General features: G+C 40.4%; 2 protein-coding genes across 2 annotated transcripts in view; one reads left to right on the forward strand and one right to left on the reverse strand.

The window, feature by feature from the left end:
* mgat5 (alpha-1,6-mannosylglycoprotein 6-beta-N-acetylglucosaminyltransferase) overlaps positions 1–2,706 on the forward strand; it is a 63,125-nt gene extending 60,419 nt beyond the window's left edge. The window contains exon 17 of the mRNA XM_047576367.1: positions 1–2,706. Within this exon, the coding sequence (XP_047432323.1) occupies positions 1–199 (199 nt within the window). The 3' untranslated portion in view covers positions 200–2,706.
* Positions 2,551–24,591, reverse strand: LOC125000739 (transmembrane protein 163-like). Its single transcript, XM_047576368.1, has 8 exons — positions 24,220–24,591; positions 23,173–23,292; positions 17,822–17,865; positions 17,635–17,726; positions 12,627–12,723; positions 5,087–5,198; positions 4,603–4,744; positions 2,551–4,357 (listed from the first exon to the last, which is right to left on the reverse strand). Exons 1-8 carry the CDS (start codon positions 24,416–24,418, stop codon positions 4,297–4,299), a joined length of 867 nt encoding a protein of 288 aa, XP_047432324.1. The 5' UTR covers positions 24,419–24,591; the 3' UTR covers positions 2,551–4,296.
* Between the last annotated feature and the right edge of the window lie 1,438 nt (positions 24,592–26,029).

Genomic DNA, 26,029 nt, shown 5'->3' on the forward strand with positions numbered 1-26,029 from the left:
GTTCGGCGTGGACTGTCAGACGGTGGAGTCGAGCGCCGACACCGTGGTCCCGGCCTACAGCGACACCCGCCACCACTGCATCTTCCAGTCGGACCTGCTGCTGTTCAGCTGCGCCGGCGCCCACCAGTCGCTCAAACGCATCTGCCCCTGCCGCGACTACATGAAGGGCCAGGTGGCGCTGTGCAAAGACTGCCTATAGCACCAGCACGCGGGCCGTCCGGCGGAGGGGGTTGGATGGGGGTGGGGGTGGTGGTGGTTGGGGGGCGTGGGGGGGTTCAAGTGTGGATTCTGGAGCAGCTTGAGTGTGAAGCGCTTCACAGACGCACACTCCAGGGCATCCAGCCGTCAATCAGACACACCGGACTCCTTTAAATAAGGGAAGCAGAAGAAGAAGAAGAAGAGAAAGATAAAAAAAAACATTTGACAGGACCGCGTTTGTTTCTTCATATTTATTGTTTTCCTCCAGCTGCTGGAGTGAAGCAGCCAAAACCCTCAGACTGACTCAGACCTGGACGCGGCGTGTGTGGAATTACTTGAATCAACAAAGGGAGTCGCAGTAAAAAAAAAACAAAAAACTAAAAAAAAAAATCACAGCAGGGTGGACTGAACATATCAGTGACTGTTTGTCTCCAGGCAGCCAGAACCCCCCCATCCCCACTTCATGTCTCCTGCTCTAATCTGAATTATTTTAGGTAGGTTTGCACTGGACCGGCCCCACACACACACACATAAATATATAAATGTACACACACACACAGGGGCCCAAACAGACGGCGGCTAAAGACAAACCCAGTTTTTACACTGTAACCAGCTCCTTCCTGTCGAAACGGACACGAGAGACAGACGAGATCATGCATCGCAGATTTTTATTCTCCACACGCAAGAGGACGTGGATCTTGATTTTCACTCGTTTTTAAGTTGCACACTCGATTTGAAAAAGAAGCAAAAATCAGACGTTTAAAAAAAAAAAAAAACAAGGAAAAAAAAGGTCAGTAGAGATGTTTTCAGCATCTGTTGCTGTGATTTCTCACACATAAACACACACAGAGGCAGAGAGGATGAGGGTCGTTGTCGTTAGGCGTCGCCAGTAGCAACGCTGACACAGAGATGCATAAAAAATAAATAAATAAATACAAACATCTGATCCACGAGCGTCGTCTCCCATCTACCAACCAACAGCAACGCGCTTCATTCCTCTGGATAATCGTTAGGATCTTAAACAAAACAAATTAAGATACTAATAAAAATTTGTCGTCGTTGTGGTGAATGGAAAAAAAAAAAATGCACTAAGTTAATCTATTTGCAGAGGTTTATTAACAAGATATTAGTAACACTGTATGTTGTTCATATGTTTTTTTTTTCCTTTTGTATTTATTTTGTATACAGATCTTTATCGCTGTGATTTGCTGGAAATCCTTTTTTTTTTTTTATTTATACGAGAGGTGTCTTCTCCCCCCCACCCTCCCCCTTTTTATATAGTTTTATTTATGGAGGGTAATTTAAGACAAGAGGAAGATTTAATCTGTTTCTGTCCAGTTCTGAGAGCAAAATGCTAAAAAAGGAAGAAAAAAAGTCACTCGTGTCTTCTTTTATTTTTAATATATTTTTTAAATTAGATTTTTTTTTTCTGTCCTGCAGCTAATTAATGATTTTTTTTTTCCTCTTTAAGACTGTTTTTATGTCATTTCTTCTATTCTTTTAAAACAGGTCAGTGATCTGCCGCCAAGTTTTTAAACATGATGTGCCTTTTTCAAGTTTGGTTCTGCTTCTTCTCTCAGCTGAGACGCTTTTAACCACAAACAAACATCTGATTCTCAGCTCAATGGAAATCATCCTTTTTTTTTAAGTTTTAATTCTATATTTAAGATTTATTAAACATCAAGGCGTCACAGCTACAAGACAGGAAAATAAAAGTGTTGTCAAACATCAGAAGCATGTCTGAGAGTAGCCACATGATCACAGCATGTGTGGATCTGTTTGCATCCTGCTTCTGAGTGCGACCTGTTGCAGTAAGAAAGAAAAGGAGGAGAAGGTCTTATTCTGTATTTCTCAAACTCCAAATAAATCCTAGGAAACAGTGCATTAGTATTTGAGGCAGCAGACAGCGTAGTAGAAGTAAATAAACTGCACTCGCGCCATTCTTCATTTAGTTCATCTGTGTTTCTGGTCTTTATGTTCGATGGAGTCATGTGAAAGTGGCAATAAATGTCTTAGAAGCTCAATTACAGACACATGTTACCTAACGTTTAACTGAGTGACTGTGCAGTTCACATTTATCCCGGTAGGTGTCGCCAGAGAGAATGAAATCTCGAATCTCAGTAAAACTCGCCCCATATTTTTGGGAATATTTGGTCCAAACTAGGATTTTAACCAGTAGAAACACCAGCAGTTATTTCCCCTCCTCGCTCCTAGTTTAGTTTCATCAGAAGCCTTATTTTCACCGAGCCATCAACAGTTTGTACAGAACAAATCACCGTACCTGTCTTTGTCTTTGCCCCAGCATCGAATGTCTCTGTTGTTCAAAAGAAGTTCAATAATTTTATTTTTTATTTTTATTTTTATTTTTTAAAGCTGTCAGTCAACATCCGGTGTCTTGAATGATGGTAAAAGATGAATAAAACACGTTTCCTTTTGTTTTCACGGTCCTTGACGAGTAAGAGGGAGACAACTTTATTTTTAAATAAACCTTTTTTCTGTGACAAACGGCTCAGACTCTGGATTTACATTTGTTTTACATCACAGCAGAACAGATTATTATATTTACACATAAATGTACAGTCAGTCGGCGCAGAGGAGCAGCTTCGATTCCCTCCGCGTGTGTTTGTTGTGTGTTCAGTAAAGTAATAAATAAATCCTTAAGACTTGGTCAGAACTAAACACATTCACATATTTGTGGTTCATATTCACTAGTGTCACAGCACAGTGTGTACATTCAGTTACTGTCACCGCAGCAAGCACGGACGTGAGGAAAGAAGAATGAATGAGCACATGCTCTCTTTATCGTATCTATGACAACCTGATCGTCCATCGGCAAAATTAAGGCTTTGAGTTCACAACGAGCGGATGCTACGACCCACGACGACGCTCTCCAGTGTGGGTCCAGATGTGGTCACTGCAGAGTCTCTGAAAGTTCAGTCGTGCACCATTAATCAGGCATCAGGGTTCATGAGAGGAGGTGAAAACAAGGGAGAGGGAAATAATACTCGGAATAAACGGGTTTAAACTGTGGAGCTGCTGAACGCTGCAAAAGACAACACTCATCTTTATCTATCTCGTCTTAAAACAGCTGTTTCTGGGATTAGCGGGCTTGTTGTGTCTTTAGTCTTTAAATCTGAGCTTAACAAAATTTTTTCTTTTTTTTTGGCTCTAGTTTAAAATGTAGTTGCTTGTGCTTTTTAACATCTTGAATTTTTGTAGCTACCTCCGTCGGTCACTAGATGGCGCAAGCTCTGAATCTACAAATGTTTTTTCCCTCCCTCTTAGATTTACAGTGAAAAAGGGACAGAAATGCTGATGTTTATCCTCCTCCGGCGCTGTAATCTGTTGCTGTGTAGCTGACGACCGTCTAGATAAATATCATCAACAGCAAATCAGATGTCCTGTGGCTCTCAGAGTGGACGCTCGTGTACCTGCCCCCGGTGCCAAATGGGTTTTATATTGATATATCCTCTCTGTGTGGTCATAAAAAAAAAAAAAAACAAATACAAAAGGTAAAACACCATTAATACTCCACTGCTACATCAGCTACATCCATCACTTTGACCTGCTGCACTGGAACACTTTATAGCACAGCTGAGCAAAGGCCTCTAGGAACCATGGGAAAAATAAACATGGTGTTGTGACAGGTGTAACTGAGGTATCGTACACGCTGTACAAAAATCTGTTGCTTTCACAGAGTTATGGACGCTTTGGGGGTCCATTTGTCTCCGGTACACTGCGGATCCGAGCTCGTCCCTGACTACAACCGAGGAGTCAGCAACTTCTGTCTTTATGGTGTTTTAAATATGGAAGAGCGGACAAACCCCGCTCCCTTGTTAAAAAAAAAAAAAAAAAAGACAGATGAAGGTATTATATGTACATCGAACCGTTAAAAGGTGCCAAGGGTTTTTATCCTGCTGTCGTCGTTCGCTTCAGATGGTCAGTTCAAAGCTTTTGACTGGAAGGACGGTACAGACACTGTGATCGTCTCAGGCTGTAGGGAGCGTCTCTACAGTCCCTCTCCTGTCAGTCAACTTCCACCCCCCCCCCTCTCCTCCTCCTCCCCTCTAAACCTCCTACTGTTTTCTCTGTGATCCGTCACTCAAAGCGCTCGTAGTTCCTGGTCTGTCGGACCCTGGGGACCATGTCCAGCAGCAGCCTGCAGAGGGAAGAGGAAGGAACAATCAGAAAAGGGCTGAATGCAAAGACTTACATCGCCCACAAATAAACCAGGTAAACATGGATTCATTTTAGGTTTGGGTGTCGTTTTCTCCTTTTATTGGATTCATCATTTTTTTTCCCCCCATTTGCAAACATCATAAATGAGTCTGGTGATAAACAACGCACATAAAACCCACATAAATATAATTAAACCAGTGCGCTAAATGAGCAATAATTGCTTACTTGACTCCATAGGCGAGGATGATGAGGCCTATGAGGACGCCTATTGTTCCATCCAGATACCACACCTTGGGTTCATGCTTGAACACTTCGGCGCTGATGAGGATGGAGAAGCCCATGACGCCCCCCACCATTGAGTTGAATCCTAGGAAATAGACCAAACAGAGCCCCGTGGACATGTGATACTGACAACAGCGAGTGCAACAGATGTTTGAAATGCCTCTGATGTCCGTGAGAATCTGAAAGGTCATCTCGTTAAAACCAAAAGGCCTCGGACCCCCGTTAATGGTGGCGGTCTGCAGTGTAGAGACCAGTATCTATGTGTGTGTTACGGACATGTGAGGGGTGAAAGACTGATGCCAGATTCTTTGAAATGTGTCACACTGGAAGTCACACTCTCGCGCCACTACTGGGAAGAAATAGTTAATTAAACCCATCTCTTTCTGACACATTTCTCATGGTCATGTGATGAGCGTGCCTCTCTTACCATCGGTGATAAGAGCTCGGCTCGTGAGCACTTTCCCGAGCATGAACTTAATCACGGCCAAGATGACGCACACCACGCCGCTGACGATGGAAACGCTGAACAGGAAGTCGTCCTGAGAAAGAGACAGAAACAAAGAGTGACATCAGGAGTCATGGTTTGCTTCTACAGTGTGGTTTCATCACCATTTCACTTCAGTGGTGTCCCTCAGGGTTCAATCCTAGATCCTCCACAATTTTTAGTTTGTTATTGTGCATTACAGAGCCCTGTACCCACATATAACCATCCATACACAGATGCCACAACTATAATTACATGCCCACTGAACCACATTATCTCCCCTCTAAACCATTTACTCATTTAATCAATATTCGTTTTAGCCGCCTATAGCTATTGTTTGATGATCTGGTACTTCCCGATGAGCGTCCTTCTGTTTTTTAAAGAATTTAACCATTAATTTGCATCTTCTGCTTCACCGCAAAGGGCGTCAACTCAATGCCCAAATTGAAAATGAACAAAAGGCTGGATGGAGGAGGAGGAGGAGAAAATGAGGGAGCTGCAGAGTACTCAGTGCTTCTGCGGCAGCATTAATATTGCACCACGGCCTTGGAGCCATGAAAAGCTACTTTGGCGAGCTCACAGACATCAAAGGCGAGGAGAGAAAGCCTCAGTTTGCTGCACAGACCTGAGTCACTGCTTTGACTCTGTTGAAAAGAATAAAAACCCAAATTGCATAATAAAGTATTGAACACATTCTTCGGTAACAAGGACGGATATCGTGAGGGGGTGCAATGATGCACGCGTTGCTAAATGGAATCTATATCAATTTCAAGGTTTAAAATGATTCCATTTTATTAAAGAGTGGTTTTGAGCTTACTCAAACCACCAACCCTGCAATTAAAGGACAACCCACTCTACCAGCTGAGACTTAACTGACCCTGAGGTAGATTAAAGATTATTTGATCCAGGAGTGGTCACATGTGGCGTTCCACAGGGATCAATACTGGGGCCCTTTCTTCCTAATATATGTAAATGATATTACATCCACAGTGGGCTTTTTCCTATTAGTTGATAAATCTGATTTATATGCAAACAGACCAGAGACAAAACACAGAAGGTGATGAGAAAGCTAAAATTGTTCAGCTAAAAATCTGCTCATGACCTCACCAGTGGGTTAAGAGACACGAGTTAAAATTCATAGCAGAGCTACAGCCATCTTAGGAGAATACAACATGTTTATTTAGTTATTTTGGAAAGTTCTGCTCCCAGTCAGCTGAAATGAAGGATGGCAAACTGTGACTCACAGTCTGTTATGTCGGGGAAACCCCCCAGTGACCTGCTAATCAAGATTCAAACTGGGTGGGCTGGCATTTTGACCGATGGCAGAAGGAAACACGGAGACAGAGAGAGACAAATACATCCTGCCCAGAATATGAATACACCACTTGACATTTACATTTGACAACTGGAGGTCCCAGATCCCAGGTGGAAAAAATAAATAAATCTGCCAACCAGCAGAACATGTAAAGCTCACTTCCAGCAAGTTGTCATTTTTTATTAGATTAGTTTGTATAGATTAAGCTCCTGAGGCCTGAGCTTTTATTTGGTTTGCAATTTTTATTTATCCTCAGTATTTGAGATTACTAGGGACCTAAGACGTATAAAAACTAAGCATCATGTTTGAACAGGAAGTAGTTGTTTTTGAAAATAACAATGTCCTCATATATGGACACTGGGATTATTTCATTGTTTTTATTATAATCAAGTCACAGAATGTGTGACAATATTCATGAATACACAGGATGATATGTTACAATCCCTATCCCTAGTGTGTCTGTTGTGTCCTTGGGCAACACACTTAACCCACCTTGCCCCCATGTGTGTGCTCCCTGGTGTATGATTGCGAGTGAATGATGTTGGTGGCGGTTGGAGAGGCTGCAGGTGCACATTGGCAGCCTCAGGGCAGCCGTGACTACTGAGGTAGTTTACCACCACCAGGGTGTGACTGTGTGAATGAATGAATAATGCATTCAATTGCAAGTGCTTTGAGCATCTAAAAATGGGAAAGCGCAATATAAAACCTATGCATTTATATCAATAGAAGCCCAGTCCAACTGAAAACCCGACCAGCATGTTAGCAGTCAGCTAACCAACTAGCAACCAACAAGATGACACCAGCTAACTAGCCTAGCCAACAGCAGCAGGTAAGAAGTGATGGGACTACACTTCGATCAACATCCCCCCTCTGCCTAAGTAAAACACTAAAAGACACCAGCTACCTAGCGTAGCCGCGTAGCGTAGCAGTAGGCAGTGTGCGGCACATCATCAGGGTATTCAAGTGGGCACCGATTCACCGATGTTTCGTTAAGTTAGGCCCATGACACCTCAAGAAGGCTTAACAGTGAGCTCCAGCGTCTTGGAGTCACCACGCAACCGTGTGACTTTCAAGGAGAGATTAGCTTAGCCCCACTACAACTGCTAAGATAAAACAAATACAAAACTGTTTATTTTAATACTTGAACATGGCTGAGCAAAGACAGAATTGCGAACAATGAAGTCCCAACGTCCTCAAAAGAGTACTTCCTAATTAGCGTCATCGTTGCTCGCTGCTATTGATAAAATTAGTTAAATTTGCACGTCATATCAAACGACAAACGTTAAGAAGAATACATTTTTAACCATGTTAACATGTTTTTACACCAACTAGTGTGTTGCCTTTGCTACCACCAGACTTAAGCGTCCACTCATGGACAATGAGTTTAAATTAAGCAGAATAAGTTGCAATAAAACCTACAACTTAATGTCCCCATATGAGGACGCAGGGTCTCAGGAGGTTAAACAACAAACAAATAAATAAGATCAAAAGCGCATACAGCAAATTATATTATCTATTTTCACATGTTTTGAGACAATGACCATTCAGGAGCAATAATTTGTTTTAATTTTGACATATCTTAAAAGGTTTTCCTGTGACCTTTTAAATGAATTTCATCATTTAAAGCCTTGCGGATGTGAACATTTCTCAGCTCTCAGAGGTCACTTACAGTCCTTGAAATTAATTAAAAATATGAAGTAGCCTGTCGGGAGTTTAAAAAAAATAAAAAAGTGCATGAAGAGGATGCTAACTGACGTTAATTGGACTCAGAGGACTAGTCAGGTGTCAAAGCAAGCATCCTCCTCCACATGTTTTCTCCCACCACCCTCTGTCTAACCACTGCAGACCCAAGCAGCTGCTTACCTTATTAATATTTTATAGAGAGGAGGGAGGGGGGCGAAAAAAAATAAATAATCCGTATTTCTAGTATTACTAAGGAAGGCTGTGAGACAGGAGCTATATATATACACATGTAACTCAAAAGTGTGATGCACCAGAAGCCAGTCTGGTAGAAGCAGAAGACGAGCAGTTTGACTCAGGAAAACACAATCTGCCTTTGTTTATGCTTCGGTTCCCTGCCTCGCTGCAGCCACAGATGAATAGAAGGAAAAACCGATAAATCAATAAAGGATTTAAACGAAACTAATTGAATTCCTAGCCCGATGTTACAAAGACCGTTTCAAACTCTACACAGTGAGCAGTTCTCGTTATTGTTGACGTTTTATTCTGCACCTGATCCAAGGATAAAGACTGAATCCAGCAAAGGGAACATATATACATAATATACAACCTAAACACCAAGAAAATTCAGATTAGTAATGAAACCACTGTATTCATACTGTTTATGCATGCTTTTATGTTTTGTTAAAAGTTATTCACATGCCATTTTGTAATTTGACACTCTTATTGTATATTTCTTCAACCAGAAATAAAAACACACGAGGAAGGAAACTCTACCCAAGTTTATATAAAACATTTTCAGCAGAGAAAGAAAACCAAGACACCACTGAGACATAAACTCCGACCAAAAAGCTGTCAGCTCCACATCGGTTCTCAGTTTTTCTCACATGGGACAAACATTCACAAAAAAAGAATTGATTCCAACCAGAGAGAAACAATCATATATTTCCCCACTGAACCTTTTCAACCTAAACTAAGCCTTGTGTTCTGATTCAGGTGACTACACAAGGCATTTTTTAGTCTGATAGGGGCCTTAACCTGATTATCAGTGGAATATTAGCAGAGAAAGATAAAATGAGGGGTTTATAGCAATAAAACAGGTTTGAACCATTAGGCCACACATTAGCAGGGCCGTGGTTCACTCCTGCAGCTGAAGATGATCTACTCCCAGACCTCTCCAGCCACTTCTTTTATCTCCTCCTCCTCAGCTGTGCCTGATGAGGCTGATTAAGGACTCGCAGCAGATTGATCTGTTCCTATAAATGTTTTTTTTAGGACAGATTCTTCAGTATTGTCACTGAATGTGAAGTAAATCAACTCTATCGGTGAATGTGGCTAAAATACATATTTTTAAAGCCAGTTACTGATATTTGCTCCTGAGTTTTGCCCTTAAAACATCTTGCACAGATGCAGCTCCGTCTATAAAGCAGATATTTATGCATTTGAGGCGAAAACAAAACGACAGTTATTCTCCAAACTGCACCAGAGTGAATTAAGTCATCGTGATAAAGTCGGAAGAGGCAGTCGGGGAAGATCTGCTGTAATTTAGCTCACCAAACCGTAATGTTCTCGTATTTACTCATCATCATCACCATTATTATTATTATTACGATCAGATTCAACGGCGTTTCTACGGTGATGACTATTGCCTGGCAACCGGGTGGTAGAGCTATTCGCAGACGTGCGAAAGCTCCTGAGTCTTCACACCTGAGATATGTGACATTCTTCATCCAGCAGCGGCAGCAGTGACAACAACGCTGTTACACCTCCTTCACACACATTCACACACATAAACAGACAAAATGGCCATAAAAAAACAACATGATTATTATTATGTTTTATGTGAAAAAAAGCCGTGTCTGCAGTCAATTCTTTCTGGATGTTTGGGATATATTAGATCTGGGAATTATTTGACTTTTGATTATTTGATGTGACATTTGACAAATGTAGATGTCGCTTTTGCTGTGTTTCTTTTCAATTAAGTCCACGATTACTGGACATTTAATCTAATACAAGAATGCAAATACACAACCTGTGACCAATTTTACTTTTTTGTCTTTAGTTTGAAATACTTTGGATTTATTTAAAAGAAAATGTGCTGTAACTCTGTCTTAGCTTGGCCACTGTCAATCATACACATAAAAGTTCTTGATTAAGAGGTTTTTGGTGTTAAACTCTTAATAGATAATAAAATATTATTTATCAGATGAAGTATGAATTTAGGAACATTTGAGGGACTTTAAAGTCCAAGTATACAAATAAAGAAGCAACTTGCTCGAGGGATGAGAGCCTCTTCTTTTTCCTTTATCGTGCTACTATTTTGTTTTTGTTTGAATCTGATAAGGAATAAATGACTTGTTGATAATTTGGGGTAATGAGGACTGATTGATGCCACCTGGACCTGAGTGACACTAACTTGCAGAGAGCCTCCGGAAAACAGGTGAAAGGTACAAAAGTTACTTCATCAGGAAATTAGATCATGAACATGTGTAAACTGTGAAATAAAACTATTAAATATTCTGTATTTTGGCTTCTTGTGATTGTTTCTAAATATAAAAAAATAACACCTACATGCTGGTTCATCCTCTTTTCTACACACCCGTCGAATTGTGACAAACATGTTAAGATTTTGTGAATAAATAGAGGTTTTAACCCTCAGGCAACTTTAGGGACATTTTTGTCCATTTGGTCAAAAAATTTCCTCTTCATTTGGCTGCTATGTTGGCTGTGTTAGTGCATATGGCACAATCTTTTGTAATAAAAGTCTATCTCTACACAAATTCTGAAATTCAAAAAGCAAAAAATAATCAGTAAACAGAACCCTCTTGTAACCTTAGCAGACAAAAACATCCATGTCCAAAAACTGTTATAAAAACATAATGGATTAATATATTTTTTTTTTCAGATTTTTTTTCTTCATGAATTTCTTAAACCACTTCAGCACTTTACAAAACTACTAAAAATTCAATCATTATGAGGAATTTTAACCCTTGAAATGCCAATGTGAATACTTGAAGTCACACAAAACAAAAACAAAACAAACAAACAAAAACAAAACATGAAAAATGTGCTATTTTCCATAAAACTAATGTTGGGAGGCTGGGGCACTTTTTCCAGGTCAGTCTTTGGTTTGACCAAGATCACCAAAAACATTGACTTGATCGCATTATTAGTTTTTGTGTAGCATCAAATTTAAAAATGTACTCCCCTCTTTTAACCTTAGCAGACAAAAATGTCCCATTGACTTCCATTATAAGTCTTTTTTTTTTTTTATCTCAGCCATGACACAATAAAATGATTCATTCTGCAGTATCAGGGGTTCATTTATGAGACAAATTTGTCATTTTTAGTGTCCAACACTAAAATCAGCCATTTCCCCATTATAGGGCCTATTCATAAAATGTTATTTCATTAGTTTTTGCGCTTGTTTTATTGAGCTTAACAGGCTACTCTGAGTGTGTCTATGTGTTTTTTTGTATGTTTATTTAAAGCCATATGTGCACTCTTTTTTGCTGTCTGGCCATTTCATTCCTGTGATAACATCGGAGCAATATTAAGATGTTCTGCTCTGTGGAAAAGGGTCAGAATGAAAACATGTGGCCTGTAATTCCCAGAGAGAGAAGCAGGAAAGTGAAAGCAATTTATGGACATGGACGTTTTTGTCTGCTAAGGTTACAAGAGGGTAGTAAATTAAACAGATGCCTGAGGGTAAAAAACATCTCGACCGCAAGTTTGACCAGATCCACCACTGAACTCTTGACAAAACATGACGACCAAATGATTAATTAGTGATTTCTGTTGCTTAAAGATACAACAAATATCTCCCATCTGTTCAGAACCACTTAAAGGGCGAAGCTGAAAATGTTTCGTCTGCAGCAGCTGCCTCCGTGTTGTTTGTCTCAGACGCTAAGAAGTTCACTCAGATTTCTCCAGATATTATTAGATACAGCAGATAAAGTCAGCGAATGAAATCCTTGTCTCTGGCACACTGCTTGGTATTACAGCGTTAAGTCCTGGTCCTGGCTGAGCTTTAAAAATAACCACAAATTCCACAGAAAAAAAAAAAAAAAAAAAATCAGATTACACACCAAACTTCTGGCTTAAATTGTGCAGCGTGAGGTTGCAGAGATATTTTAAACCGTGGCCCTGTTTGACTCTCCAGTAATACAGCTACCGTGGCGTAAACAAGGCTTTTTTTTTTGTCCTCCCTTAAATACTAAATGGATAATATTATCTGTCCCATATGGTGGACACTTTAATCCAAAGCTGTCCTTCATCTCCCGTCTGAACCCACAACTAGAGCCATTTTGTGCACACTGCCATGAAAACAAACACGTAGTAGTGACCTCTAATCTAGTATTATCTCGTCTTACTGAGTGTTTAATATGCTTTAAGTGATTGTTTAGTATTTTAGTCGTTTTATGAGCCCATAACCCAACATATAACCTTTCTCTGGGATATTTGTGTGTGTGGTTGATGAACTCTTACCACTTCAGGTAGCAGCTTGGTGGCCAGGTCGTGGACGGCTTTACCCAGAATGCACAGTGAGGACAGGATGAAAATCACACCCAGGATAACGCAAGCTCTGTGGAGGCGAGAGGACAGGTGATCAATAACCACACAGACACAAAACAACAACCTGCTTCAACCGAGATTTATTCTGCTCATTTCTTTCTTTCATGTCGACCCTGATTCAACTCTGATCGGTGCTGAGAGTCGGGTGGTTGGTGCTGAGGTTGTTATTTCATATTCTCCCGGCATAACTCTGAAAATGTTCAGGGAGTTTAGTTTGAATGGTTATTCCGTTTTATTACGTGATTCTTCTCTGTGCTGCCGGCTCCGTGCGTCGCGTTCAATCTTTTGAAAAATTACAACAAAAGAAGAAGTAAAATGATCTGAATCAGCCACAATATCCAACAGCAGGAAATAAGCAGCTATTGAAAGACACTATGGAGATGAATTATTAATTATTATATTTGCTAGATTTACTACTGAATAAAACTTAAAGGAAACACATTTTGTTCATTGTGTCGTGGAATACAAAATTAAGTATTAGTCACAGATAACATAAAAATGCACTTTTTAAATGAAGGTTTTTATTATTATGGGAAAACTAAATCCAAACCTACATGACCCCATTTGAAAAAGTGGTTGGACCGCCCTCAGCAGCAACACTCAAGCTTTTGCGATAACTTGCACACTGCAAAAACAGCATCACTAGAAAGAAGCTAAATATGTAGCTAAATATTCGTATATTCAACCAAATCATCTTGTATTAAGAAAAAAAAATTGCCAATGTGTTAAGCTTTTTATGCTTGACAAAAAAATCTTAAAATAAGCTCAAAGTTATTAAAACAGATGGATTTCTTTAATACAAGGATTTTTTTGCTTTCTTGAAGTTCCCTTTTTGCAGTGCAGCGAGTCTTTTACAACCTCCGTGGAGGAATTGTGGCCCACTCATCTTTACAGAATTGTTGTAATTCAGCCACATTGGAGGATTCTCAAGCCTGAACCACCTTTTTAAAGTTGTGTTACAGCATCTCAATAGGACTTTGGAGACCACTCCAAAGTCTTCATTTAGTTTTTTAGTCCGAGGTGGACTTTGTGCTGGGTTTTTGGATCATTATCCTGCTTTTTTTTTGGTAGAGAGCAGAAAACATGGTACCATTTATCACTGTAAGTCTTCCAGGTCCTGAAGCAGCAAAACAGGCCCAGTTGTGGGTTTTTTGTGACCTTTTGGATGAGTCGTCCCCGAACTCTTGGGGTAATTTTGTTCCTGGGAAGGTTCACCACTATTCTACGCGTTCACCATTTGTGGATAATGACTCTTACTGTGGTTTAGTTGCGTCCCAAAGCTTTAGAAATGTTTACTTTACTTTCTTTCTCTCATGTGTTCCTGAATTTCTCAGGATCCCAACAGGATGTCTAGCTGCTGATGATTGTTTTGGTCCACTTCACTTTGTCAGGCAGGTCCTATTGAAGTGATTTCTTGATTGAGAGCAGGTGTGACAGTAATCAGGTCTGGGTGTGGCTGAAATGTAAACTGAACTCAGGTGTGATAAACCACAATGTTTTGACAGGAGGGGAAAATTAGTTTCCGTGGGAAAACACTTTCACACGGGGCCATGTAGCTTTGGATACCTTAATTTAAAATTTAAAACTGCATTTTGTGTTTTCATGTATTATCTTTGACTTATATTTAAATTAGTTTGACGATCTGAAACATTTAAGTGACAAACATGCATAAAAATAAGAGAACCGGAAGGTTTTGTAATTTTGATACAGAACTGTGTTAAAGACATTTAATAATGTAAGCTAACTAGATTTGTGGTTGTAACAATGGCAGCATCCACTACTTTGTCTCAGACTTCATATATAACTTTATGAATGACTGACTACTAAATGGATTTTATACAGATGTTGTAAATGTCACAACTGGATAAATGGTGCAAACTTCTCTGTTAAAGAGGAATTACTAATACCTATATATATATATATATATATATATAGGTATATATATATGTATACTATTTCTATATTGCTCTACAACTATCATGAATGAGGTTTAAATTCTAATTTTGTCTGAAAATTCAGTTCATAATTCAATGTTTGGTTGTAATTGCTAATTTGAACATTTATCTGGCACTAATTTAGATGGATGAAACTACATTGACATTTTTTTTCTTTTTTTTTTTTCTGTGACCCTAAATGATCCGGTGTTACACAGAGAATTACTTGGAAGCAGCAGATGTCCTTTAAACACCCAATTAACAGAGTCTGGACGGAAACAAAAACCAATTGGAGCATGTGCCTCGGTCATGCATGGTTACCAGGGTGTGTTCACGTCTGAAGGCTGCTCTTGAGCCGCACGCTTGGTGTCCTGGGTTTTGACCGGATGGAGTAACCACAGCAACACTCCACATCACCCTGGGAAGTCCACAGCAGGACACACAACACATACGCATGCCTACATGGCTCTGTATCCCCACTATAACAGGGACACACTGTAGATGTAAAAACGACACAACATCTCTCGCTGCGCTGCTGTTTTCTCTGCAACAAAACGGCAAAAAAATCGGAGAACTTAACGACTTCGGCACCAACACAAGAACAGCATCAACTCACTCAAACCCGAATTAAAACGAGCTCCGTTGTTTCATTTGGAAACAAAACTCCTGTAATCTGTCTTGTTGTGACACCTCAAGCTTGTTACCTTGGCAACCAGTCCCCATACTTGGGCATCACTATTCAACCACATCTCCTCTATCAAACACAGACAGATAAAAAAAAAGAAAAAAGAAGTAAATTAAGAAGAATAGCTTGGACCCTCCTGGTTGTGCATCACTGGTTTCCTCTGATGCTCGGCCTGCTGGCAAAACAAAGAAATGCTGCAGCACACAGTATAAAACACTTGTATATTTGCACACTGGTGTGTGGGTGTTCATCTGTCCGAGTAAATGTGTGTGTGTGTGTGTGTGTGTGGGTGTGAATCAGGATGAAGCCTGGCCTCTCTGCGAAACCAATTAGTGGCTGAGCAGCTTCCTGAACTCTGTCCAAATTCTCCAATTAGCTCCTGAAATGGTTTAATGAAGACCGCTGTCGAGTGGATCTGTGTGGACGCTTTAATGTCAAACACCGACATGCAGAAACACAGCTGATTATAATGAGACGGCTCCTCGGGGGTCAAACGCTTGTCATACATTTATCGTCTGTTTGGATCAGCCACAACAGACCAGGCGCCCTCACCACGTAACAATTACACAACCTGACACAGACACACACACAAACTGAAAAAAACAAACAAACAAAAAAAACATGAAGAACAGCACAAGGTGTTGACCTGGCCTCCAAATTCACTAGATATCAGGCTTGATGCACAGAGGAGGCCCCTCCCCTCAATCAATAGCCCCCCCACTAACAACATCCTGTAGCCAGACAACACAATCCACCCTCAGAAGACCCACATCCATTCTCCGATGAGCACAACTGCTTTGGAAGCAACAAGGGAGACGCACACAATATTAGGAAGGTGGTCATAATGTTATGCCTGGTTGGTTATGTAGCCAATGTTTGCAGGTTACAGAAACTATTTTATATATCTCTGATTGAACTCCGGTGTCAGGAGTCAGTTAGCTTAGCATTAAGACTCGAACTCTTGTCGTACACAAATAATTTGTTTCTGTTTTGTTTATTGGATTAAACAGATTAATCTCCAGCTCATTGACTTTATCCTAAATAAAAAGGATGGAGTACATCTATTTTTCTTTTGTTCTCATGTCAAATGTTGGACAGAATTAACATATTTTTCCATGTGTGTTACTATCTTGTCTCCAGAGGGCAAGATCTCTTCTCTCTCGTGACGCTACTGCCGTTATTATTCTCTGATCGGCATGACGCGTCTGTGTGTGTGCGTTGGTGCTAACAGACTGTATAAATCCACCAGATGCTAGCTTAGCATAAATAATAAAAATGGAAATTATTCCGTCTGACAGATGCTCTTATTTTGGTTGAATTTCAGCGCTGATCAGCTGATTACCGCTGTAATTCAAAGCCTCGTCTGAACAGAAGAGAATAAAGAGAGTTTGTCTCACGGTTTTTCCTCAGACGCCTACAGGCTCCTTCATTCAACAGCTGACCTCCTCTCACACACACACACAGACTCTAGTCAGGTAGAGATAAGACGGGAGGTGCTTGTCTGTGATCGGTCCCAAAGGGCCGAGGCTGACAAAGCTGAAGAGATCGGCTGTCTGACGGGACAAAGTGGACCACACACTGGTGGACACGCTGTTTATTTTGGGGAAGTTAAACCATTTGGGCATCTTTCTATTTGGATTTAGAAGAGTAAAAAGACAATATACTGAGTGTCGAGTGTCTTTTTAGATCTTTTTTTTTTTAAGCATTTCTTTTCTTCTGTTTTTGTTCATAATTACCCGTCACATTTGGACGAAGATTATGTCTTAACTTATTATTTGTCCAGGGAATCATATTATGACCTTTTTAACACACAACTGTACTAGTTTTACTTATCTTCCATCTATAACATAACTTCACGTAATTTCTTTAAGATAGGATTAAGATCTTTAGGTATTTGCGATGATTGCGACCTAAAAAGTATAAAAAAATAAGCATCATCTTTGAACATCAAGTAGGTTTTTTTTCACTGTATATAACAATTTAAATCACTTTAAGTGTAACAAAATTATAATAATGTAAAAGCAGATTTTGTTAAAACTAACTAGAAAAGTTGATAAGCATAAGTGTATTGACTCTTCGCTCTCAGTACATGGCAGGCAATAGTGTCTCATTATGTCCCCATATGAGGACGCCGGGTCTCTTTAAACTTTGGTTTTAAGCTTTCAGATTTCTCTTGCACTTTTTTTGTTTGTTTTTTGTAGCTTTTTATATTTCTTTTATTCCTTTAGTGTTGTTGGCAACAGAGAGTCTGAGCTGTAGTTTTTGCACATCTTGAATCTTAATCAAAGGTGGAGGTACTTACATGTATTCGCGGTGTGCTGAGTGGACGGCTGCAGCGTTGCTGTACCGCCACAGTACTATGACAGAGGACAACACATCCAGTGTGGCATCAAACTGTGAAATAACAATAATAAAAAAAGGATATTTTCACATTGTGTTCATGATAAATACTGTTGGCTCTTTAATGAGGACTTCACACTGAGACTTACAGCGAATCCAAAAGCTGAAGCACTGTGGCGCATAAAGGAAACAGCTAAAAAGAAACAACAGAGAAAGAAATGTCAATTCGTGTTAATGACTCGTGTATTTGTCGACCAGTCATTATTTATATCAGAGACATAAAAATGCTAAATCGGATTTAATCCAAAGCTTCATCATCAGTCTCCCTTCATTCAAAGTCCTCAGAGATCAGATTCTTCCTGTAGCTGTTCTGCAGTTTCCTGAGTGGTTTAACCGTACGTCGATTTTTGAGCATCATAATTCCTAGTTTCTATTGGCCTCTGCAGAAAACCTGCCAGGACGAGAGGCATCGTGTTGACTGGGGTAATTCAGTTATCTGCATATTATCTGCCCAGCATCTGGCCCAATTACGTGAGCTGATGAGATGAGATAATAAAAGCAAACATTGAGCAAAACAGCTACGCGTTTCCAAGCAGACACCTGCGACGGGGAAGGAGAGGAAACAGAGAAAGATTCAAATAGGTGGAGGGGAGGAAGCCTCTCCGCCCACATTTATTTTTAGCGAGACTCACAGGGGGCCGGCAGCTCGCCTCAGCCCTCGATGCAGAAACACATTACTACTGCGTGGTATCTCTTTCTCTCTGAATAGTTAATGCCGCACGACGAGGAAACTCCGATCTCCTCCTTGAGCCTCATCCCTCCTTCTCCCTCCCTTATTGTTTCATCTGCCATCAGTTGCTCTCTCCAGGCTGAAGCCTCAATCATCCCCTCGCCTGTCCACGGCCTGGACCCAAATGAAAACGGAGGCAGATGCTGCGTTCACACTCTCCTGCGAACAGTTAAGCACACATGAACAACCTTTGAATACAAATGAGTGGGTTTGATCTTTTTTTTTTTGTGATTCCTGAACTCTGCAGAGATGCAGCACAATATGGTGTCGTCAGCTAATTATGAAAATAATCCCGAATAGGTTAAAAGAGCTGAATTTAAACGGTATCATCTCTCTAAGCTTTAGTAGGCGACACGCATGAACACCAATAAAATATTTATAGTGGCTCATACATTGAGAAGTGGACACAGATTAATCAGCATACGAGATGGATTCACATGCATGACAAATATTCATACTCATACTAGTAAAATTTAATTAAATTGTATAATTCTGATAAAAAATATCTTAATGAAAGAAATTTCTATGTAGCAAATAAAAAATAAAATGTAAAACACATCCAGGGTGGAGACAATTCTTGATGGGGAAAAAAATTAAAAAAATAAAAGCTGTTTCATCTCATCTCTTAACGTGGGAACGACACATGAGCCAGCAAATAAAACCTGACAGCTGTTGAAATGAAAGGTAATATTAAAGGAGGAGGGACACCGGGGCGTCACTCATCCGTTAACGCTGACACGACTGGATGAAAGACGCAGGCAAATAAAGATTTGTCCTTTTGTTTACAAGTGAACTCAGGACAAAGACACCACCACTGTAAGAGTACAAGGAAGACATGAGGCATGAATTATAAACGGTGTTAGTTTCGTCTTAAATACATTTCTACACACTTAACGAATTTCACTTCCACGATATCTCATTCAGATTTTAGATTTTAGAAACCTCATTTGGGATAAAGGCCCCCACTGATGTGATGTTGAAATTATCCCCCACCGAAAATCTCCTGCCCCTCTTTACTCCCTCCTCCACCTCCTCCTCCTCTGTGAATTGCGTATAAATGAATCTGCTGCGGCTCTGCGGTCGTCAAAGCTGAGCCCAGCGACCGCTAATTGGTTCCCAAGAAAGCTGGGTGGGTGTCAGTGGGGATGGAGCTCCAGCATCACAGCATCGGCCTATCACACACACACACAAATGCACATTTGAGGTCCCTCGTTTCAATTTCTCCCGCCCCCTCCTCCTCCCGTCTTGTCACATTGAACAGGAGAAGCAGGAGAACAGAAGATAAAACACCATCTGAGCTCCGTCGGGTTATTGGCTCTTTCTGCAGCTGCATTATGGTTATCAGTGAATCACTTTGCTGTCAAAGTTCTTGGTTCTCACTGTGCTGTTGTAGCATACGCTTGGTTTATTAAAACAGGAGTGAGGGGCTCTCGTCGACAACAAAACAAAAACCACTGTCTTCTTGTGGTCCAGCCAGTAAGCTGGTCGACACTTCTGATCTCCCTCAGCGGTGGCTTTTGAATTTTTGAAGTACAAAGCATAAAGCTCAACAGCAGTTGGGTTCACATGGAGCCATATATCGGTTTAGGAGCCCAAACCGAATGAAAATGCTCCATGAAACACCTCAATCAGAATAAACAGGCCCAAACCGAATGAAAGTCATGTATTCAGAGGCTCCGTTCTGTCTGCGCATGCTCTGTCTTGACGTAAATGCGCAGTGACGTTCGAGTGACGTTTACTCAACTGGTCTGCGGCGCCATGGAAACCTTTTTTTTTTTTTTTTAAATAATAACTCTGAAAGAACTAGACATTACCGCACGTTTACACGGCAGAAAAAATAGAAATATCGTTTAAAAAAAAAAAATTCAATAAAAATCAATTGAAATCCGAAGCGTGCAAAAAAATTCAGAACCGCTACCGCTACTATAAGGCTAACACAATAGCAAAAGTGGCTATGACCCCCACAAACTTTCCGAATCAAGCTGATGCTTTAAGAATAAAAGTGTAAGAACAATGGCAACAACTATGATTATGAGACGAGAGATCAGTCGCGGGATTATTTTATAGGATTTAGATTATCCAGATCCACACTCCACTTCAGTAGGTGGCGGTAATGCGCCTGAACGTTGTTTGTCAACCGCCATTTAAAAGAAGAAGAAGAAGAACGGGACGTTTACATCGATCTGCGCATGTCACATATCTTAAAAAACGGCTGTTCCGATTAAAACATCTTACATGTAAAGAGCTGACATGAACCCTTATATCGGAATTAGAAAAACAGTCTCCATGTAAACCTAGCTAGTGTTGAAGAATTAATTTTCCATTTAACCGGGCTGACATCGCCCAGTCACTTCACCACGTAGTGCAGTAACACCTCTCAGATGTGAACTGTCACATGTGCGTGTCATTTTCACCCCTGTGCTGTATGTGGTGTTCACACACACTATGCTTCAGTGGCATGTTTGAGTAATGCTAATGTTTTACAGGTTGTGTTACCACCGTGGCTGCTTTCCGTCACCATGTGGAGTTGACAGGGACCAGCCGCCATGTTTTTTTTCTTATGGAAATCCTTTGGTTGCAAAAGGAAGCGTGATAGTAGACAGGACTCCAGTGTAGTTTTTAGCCAGACATTACAATATTAGATGTAACCACAATTAAATGAGACAAGATTCCCCTTGTTCTAGTCTTCATATTGATTTGTCTTCTGGTTCTTGTTTCATATTTAGCAAACAGATGAGCTAAAGTTTATTTATCCAAATGTCTTTTCCTTTAATAGTTTATCATAACATTTACCTCACAGACACATATTGTATCATGGATGTATACATAATAGACAACTATACAAGAGTACTAATGAATGTTTCTATATACTCTCTGGTTTTTTTACTGCTTCTTTCTTGAGTCCATTAGTCTCTCCCCTTTTAACAATGTTTTGTTTGGCGTGGCCGACTCATCGAACACGGAGCTCCTTTATAAAAAGACAGTGTTGTCATCAGACAAACACACATAGAAAACTTTGATGCTAACGTACGTTGGTTAAAAGCACGGCGTGTTCACATTAAAATGTTCCATATTTACGTTTGGACTTATACTTTACTTTATGTGCAGTGGCTTGTTTGCAAAGAGCCAGCGACAGTTTTACAGGAGTTGTAACGAGCGCGCGATGAGAGATTGTTGTTTGCTAATAAATGTTCTCCGCAGAACCAATCAACCAGAAACAGGCTCTGCACTACAGTAATCTAATTTATGCTGCTGCAAGGTATCAGCTAACGTGCTAATGAGAAAATCTACAGCACAGATCACACTGCTCTTATCTCACAAGTATCTCATTATTATATAATACATGTTTCATTCCACAACAGAATAACTGTACAGAGTGGATAAACGGAGCTCAAGTAACAGGCACAATGGAAGAAGGAGGTGGTAAGACAGGCCCGTCCTGTCCTGCTGTATTGTGCTCTGTCTCTTTCTCTGATAGAGCACAACAGGAACTAGACGACACATCTGAAGTAGCAGAAAAAAAGAGGCTCAGATTTTCCTTTCATTGCTTCTTTTCAAAACACCTGCAGGGACACTTCACTAATTCTCAGTAAAAATAAACTACTTTTCTTTTTTTTTTTCTTCTTAATCAAAGCAAACCACTTATGCATGTGTGATGATGCTGGCCCACAAGTCAGATTACTGTTTACTGGAATCGCGGCTGTAGCGTTGGCCTCATTCATCTCTTCCTCCGCTTATTTCCGCAGCTTATTTACAAGCCGTGGCATGTTTCATTTATGAGTGTTGGCAGCCAGAAATGAGAAAAGTCTCAGTGCAGCAGGAAGACAGAAATGTGACAAACATATCTAATGATGCTGGTGTAGGAAGTTACACAAACACAAAAAAAGAAACTATTTTTTTTTTTTTTTTTTTTTATCCCTGCTGTTGTAAATATTAGTCTTCAGTGTGTCACAGGAAGTTCTCATATCTGTGCACATCTGCAAACCGCACATCAGCAAAGCTTCTTTGCTCATGTCAAGCAGTAATCTGCATTTACTGCAGAGGAGGAGGAGAAAACGCATCGGCGCTGGTGTGTGTGGTGACAGACATGAGACACAACTGTCACTACAGCCACTACTAATGAACAGAAATCTAAAACTTGCCCCTCCAGCTACAATTTCACTAAAAAATCAACTATGATTTTCCATCTGGAAAGTGATTATTAGAGCAAAAGGACCTGAGACGTGGTCAGTAATCCTGCACCAAAACCCAGAAAGAGTCATTGTATCCAGCAAAGTCTAAAAAGTCTGGCATGCGGAAGTTTCATGAAAAGAAAAACCCAGAACAATTACAACAAAGACAGGTGCTCAGATTTGTTCTGCCAACGAAAGAAGTGAAACTTCAACAAAAGCGGTGAAAGCGAAGGTCGGCTTCAGTCTCTTCACAGCAGAAATGTTCCATTATTGCCTTTTGTAACAGAGAGGAGTGGACGCTAAGGCTTCAGGAGGGAATGATCCTGGCATGAAGCGAGGGCTGTCAGCGTGTTCGTCCTTCACGTTGTCTTTTAGTTTCGCGACTGAAGTTTAATTAAGTGTCGTGTAGCCACAGCAATCAGCAGGTTATCACGGTCATTAACAAACACGTCCTTCAAACTGGAGGACCAAACAGCGCGCGCTCGTGCGTCTTTGAAATGTGTTTGTTTGAGATCCTCCACCCAAAAACTTTACTCACTGAAAGCGGCGATGGCCAGTGCGATGGTGACCACGATGGAAATCCAGGACACCCACAGCGCTTTCTTGCGGTAGCTCTGCGCTTCGTGAGGCTTCAGACGCATGCTGCTCTCCAGAAGACCTGCGCACAGTGTCACAGGGCACAGTGACCCACGGCATTTAAAAATAACTCGGAGAACAGACCAGAGACGTAGGAGGGGGAAGTTTTCTTTGCTTATTTGACGTTCAGCTGAGAATTACTAAACTTATTAAACTTTAATCACACACTATGACTTTATCTACATAAGCTTTCTTCGTCGTGATTATATAAATGGTTGATCTAGTTTAACTTTCTGATATTAATGAGAGTAACAATGCATAAATTACATTACACGTCCCTTTACTGGATGATTACCTGTTAAATAAATGATGAGGCTTTCTGCCAGAGGCTGATAAATCTGCATAATTTCAATTTTGTTTTGACCACTGACACGTCCAGCAGCTATGGAGTCACACAGAACTCGTTTAGAGTCGCACCTCCATCAAATCCTGAGGTGATTACACAGCTGCTAAATGCTCAGTTATGATGTTATATTCATTCAATTTCTGAAGATCAGCCAAAGATATATTTGAGGATGTTTCCAAAATGAAGGTAATGTGTTTATATTTTAGGTTGAGGCAGATGTGTTCCATGTTTTAGAAGTGGAGCACCTGCCACAGTTTAAATGAACTCCCACTGGTTCTCACGTTTACCCAAAGGCGATCCACTCATTTATTTACAGAATATGTAATCACAGCGTAGTGTTTCTGCAGGTTTGCATATATTCCCCTTCTATCCACCTCTGTAAATAATTAATCATATTGATCAATAACATTAAGGGGGTAGCATTCAGTTGTGGCACAGTAATGATGCGATCATTTGTGCACAGTTTGGAAAAACCTGAAGGCAAATTTAAGGGCACACAAGAAAAAAAAATATTTTAACTTGAATGATGAATAAGGTGTAAATAGATTTCATGGCTTTACGCACAGTGCGCGCAATGGCACACACTTTAAACGTGTTTCATACCTCGGTCCTCTATGCTGTCTGTTATCTTCATCTCTTGGTCCATCTTGAACCCTTCTCCCTGACTTTCTGTGCCGGTCTGTTGCTGCTGCTGCTGCTGTTGTGTGTCCGTCTGCTCGCACTGCCCGTTCACCACCGTGGGGTCCTCAACTATAGCCGGGTCCGGGACTGCGGTGGAGTCTGGCGGTGTGGAGTCTGTCATCGTGTCGGCGGAGGGATGCGGTTCCAGCGAGGCACTCCAACAATGTCACACCTGGGCGAGAAGTGCAGCTTTCAAACAGGCGGAGACCCGATGAGAGGGAAGGAAGGAGGGAGGGAGACTTGTTGTAAGGGCTGCAAGTCCAGTTGCGCCAAATTATGCCGAAGTCAGACGAAACCGTGCCGGAAATTGGGAAAACGGACTTCAAAACAAACGCGTGTTTTGGTTTTGTTTATTTTCTTTTTCAACCTGGAAGCACAAATAAACATAAAAATAAACATAAATACGTTTTGTTCAGAAAGATAATTAAATCAAGTCCTTTTCATTTGGCTGAGCTACGAGACTTTGTAGTTGACTATTTTCTTCCGTGCCACTTCCATTAAACGACGGTTTTATGGAAAAATATATTCTTAAATACACACATATAAACACATACATACATGCACTGTTTGCCCAAGTAAGGTTAACACATATTTAACAACCAAATGAACTAACCCTCGCCCAATAACGTTGCAATTACTAGCCACCTTGGTACCAGTTGCCTATATATATTATTTACGTTATGTTTATTTATTTATTTATTTTATTAATAATTTGCTAACATTAGCCACCAAGATTTTCATGGGCATCTAGCTAGACCGAGCCTTCATTGGAGTAAATGGGTTTTATAACGTATGAATTTAATTTTATTTATCTTCCTAAAGTTGAGATAAATCACGAATCTGTACTTACAGTGATTAATTAATTTCTGTTTTTTTACATTTGTACTATGCTTATAGGACTTTTATTAAAGCTACGCTCATTTTTTGAACTAAAATTTGCATGAAGCTTCCCTGGAATAAACAGACTAGTTATTTAAATTTGAAGGCGGTAACCGGAACTAGTATCTTTCTACGCTGACAAACCTGACAGAAGATGTCGCGCAGAGTCTGGTCAAGAAAAAGAAAATAAATTATCAACAGACTCCGGCGATGTGAAATAGTCGCACCTGGACTCTAATTAGTGATCTTGGTGGAGTTCACGAGACCTTTTTTTTTGTGCTGTAACGAAACTGCTGCTGCAGCGTCGCGCGAGGAAAACATCTGTCCCGTGTGGATTGAGCGAGCCAGCGCACGGGCAGAGACAGTAGTGGACTCGTTACACACCTGGAAGAGAAGAAATGGAGGAGAATGACCAGTTTTCTTCCTCAGGACAGGCAGTTTATGTAAAACACTTCGATAATTTCAAGAGTTAGAGATGCACAGGCTGTATTTTTGTTGGAATAATTATCACGTTACACTTGAAAAAGTAACGTGATTCCTGTAACGGGTTGCTATGATACAGAGCCACTCTGCAAGAATGTGGACTGTAGTTTTTTTTTTTCTACTACTAAATATATCATCTGTTTTTATGCAGTTACCTTGAAATAACACAGGTAATAGTGACGACTCGTGAAGAGAAAACGTTACAGGACAAAGGAAACTGGCAACAGGAATATTCCACAGCTGACAACCACTTCATACACATCCAACCTTTAATATTCACACTATATGGTTTCCCGTCTCTTTACTTTACCAACCCAAACCTTGCATCATTGCTCAAGATTAAGATGAAGAATTTATAAACTGTTTAATT

This window comes from Mugil cephalus, chromosome 23 (assembly GCF_022458985.1).
Source record: "Mugil cephalus isolate CIBA_MC_2020 chromosome 23, CIBA_Mcephalus_1.1, whole genome shotgun sequence".
Taxonomy (NCBI): domain Eukaryota; kingdom Metazoa; phylum Chordata; class Actinopteri; order Mugiliformes; family Mugilidae; genus Mugil; species Mugil cephalus.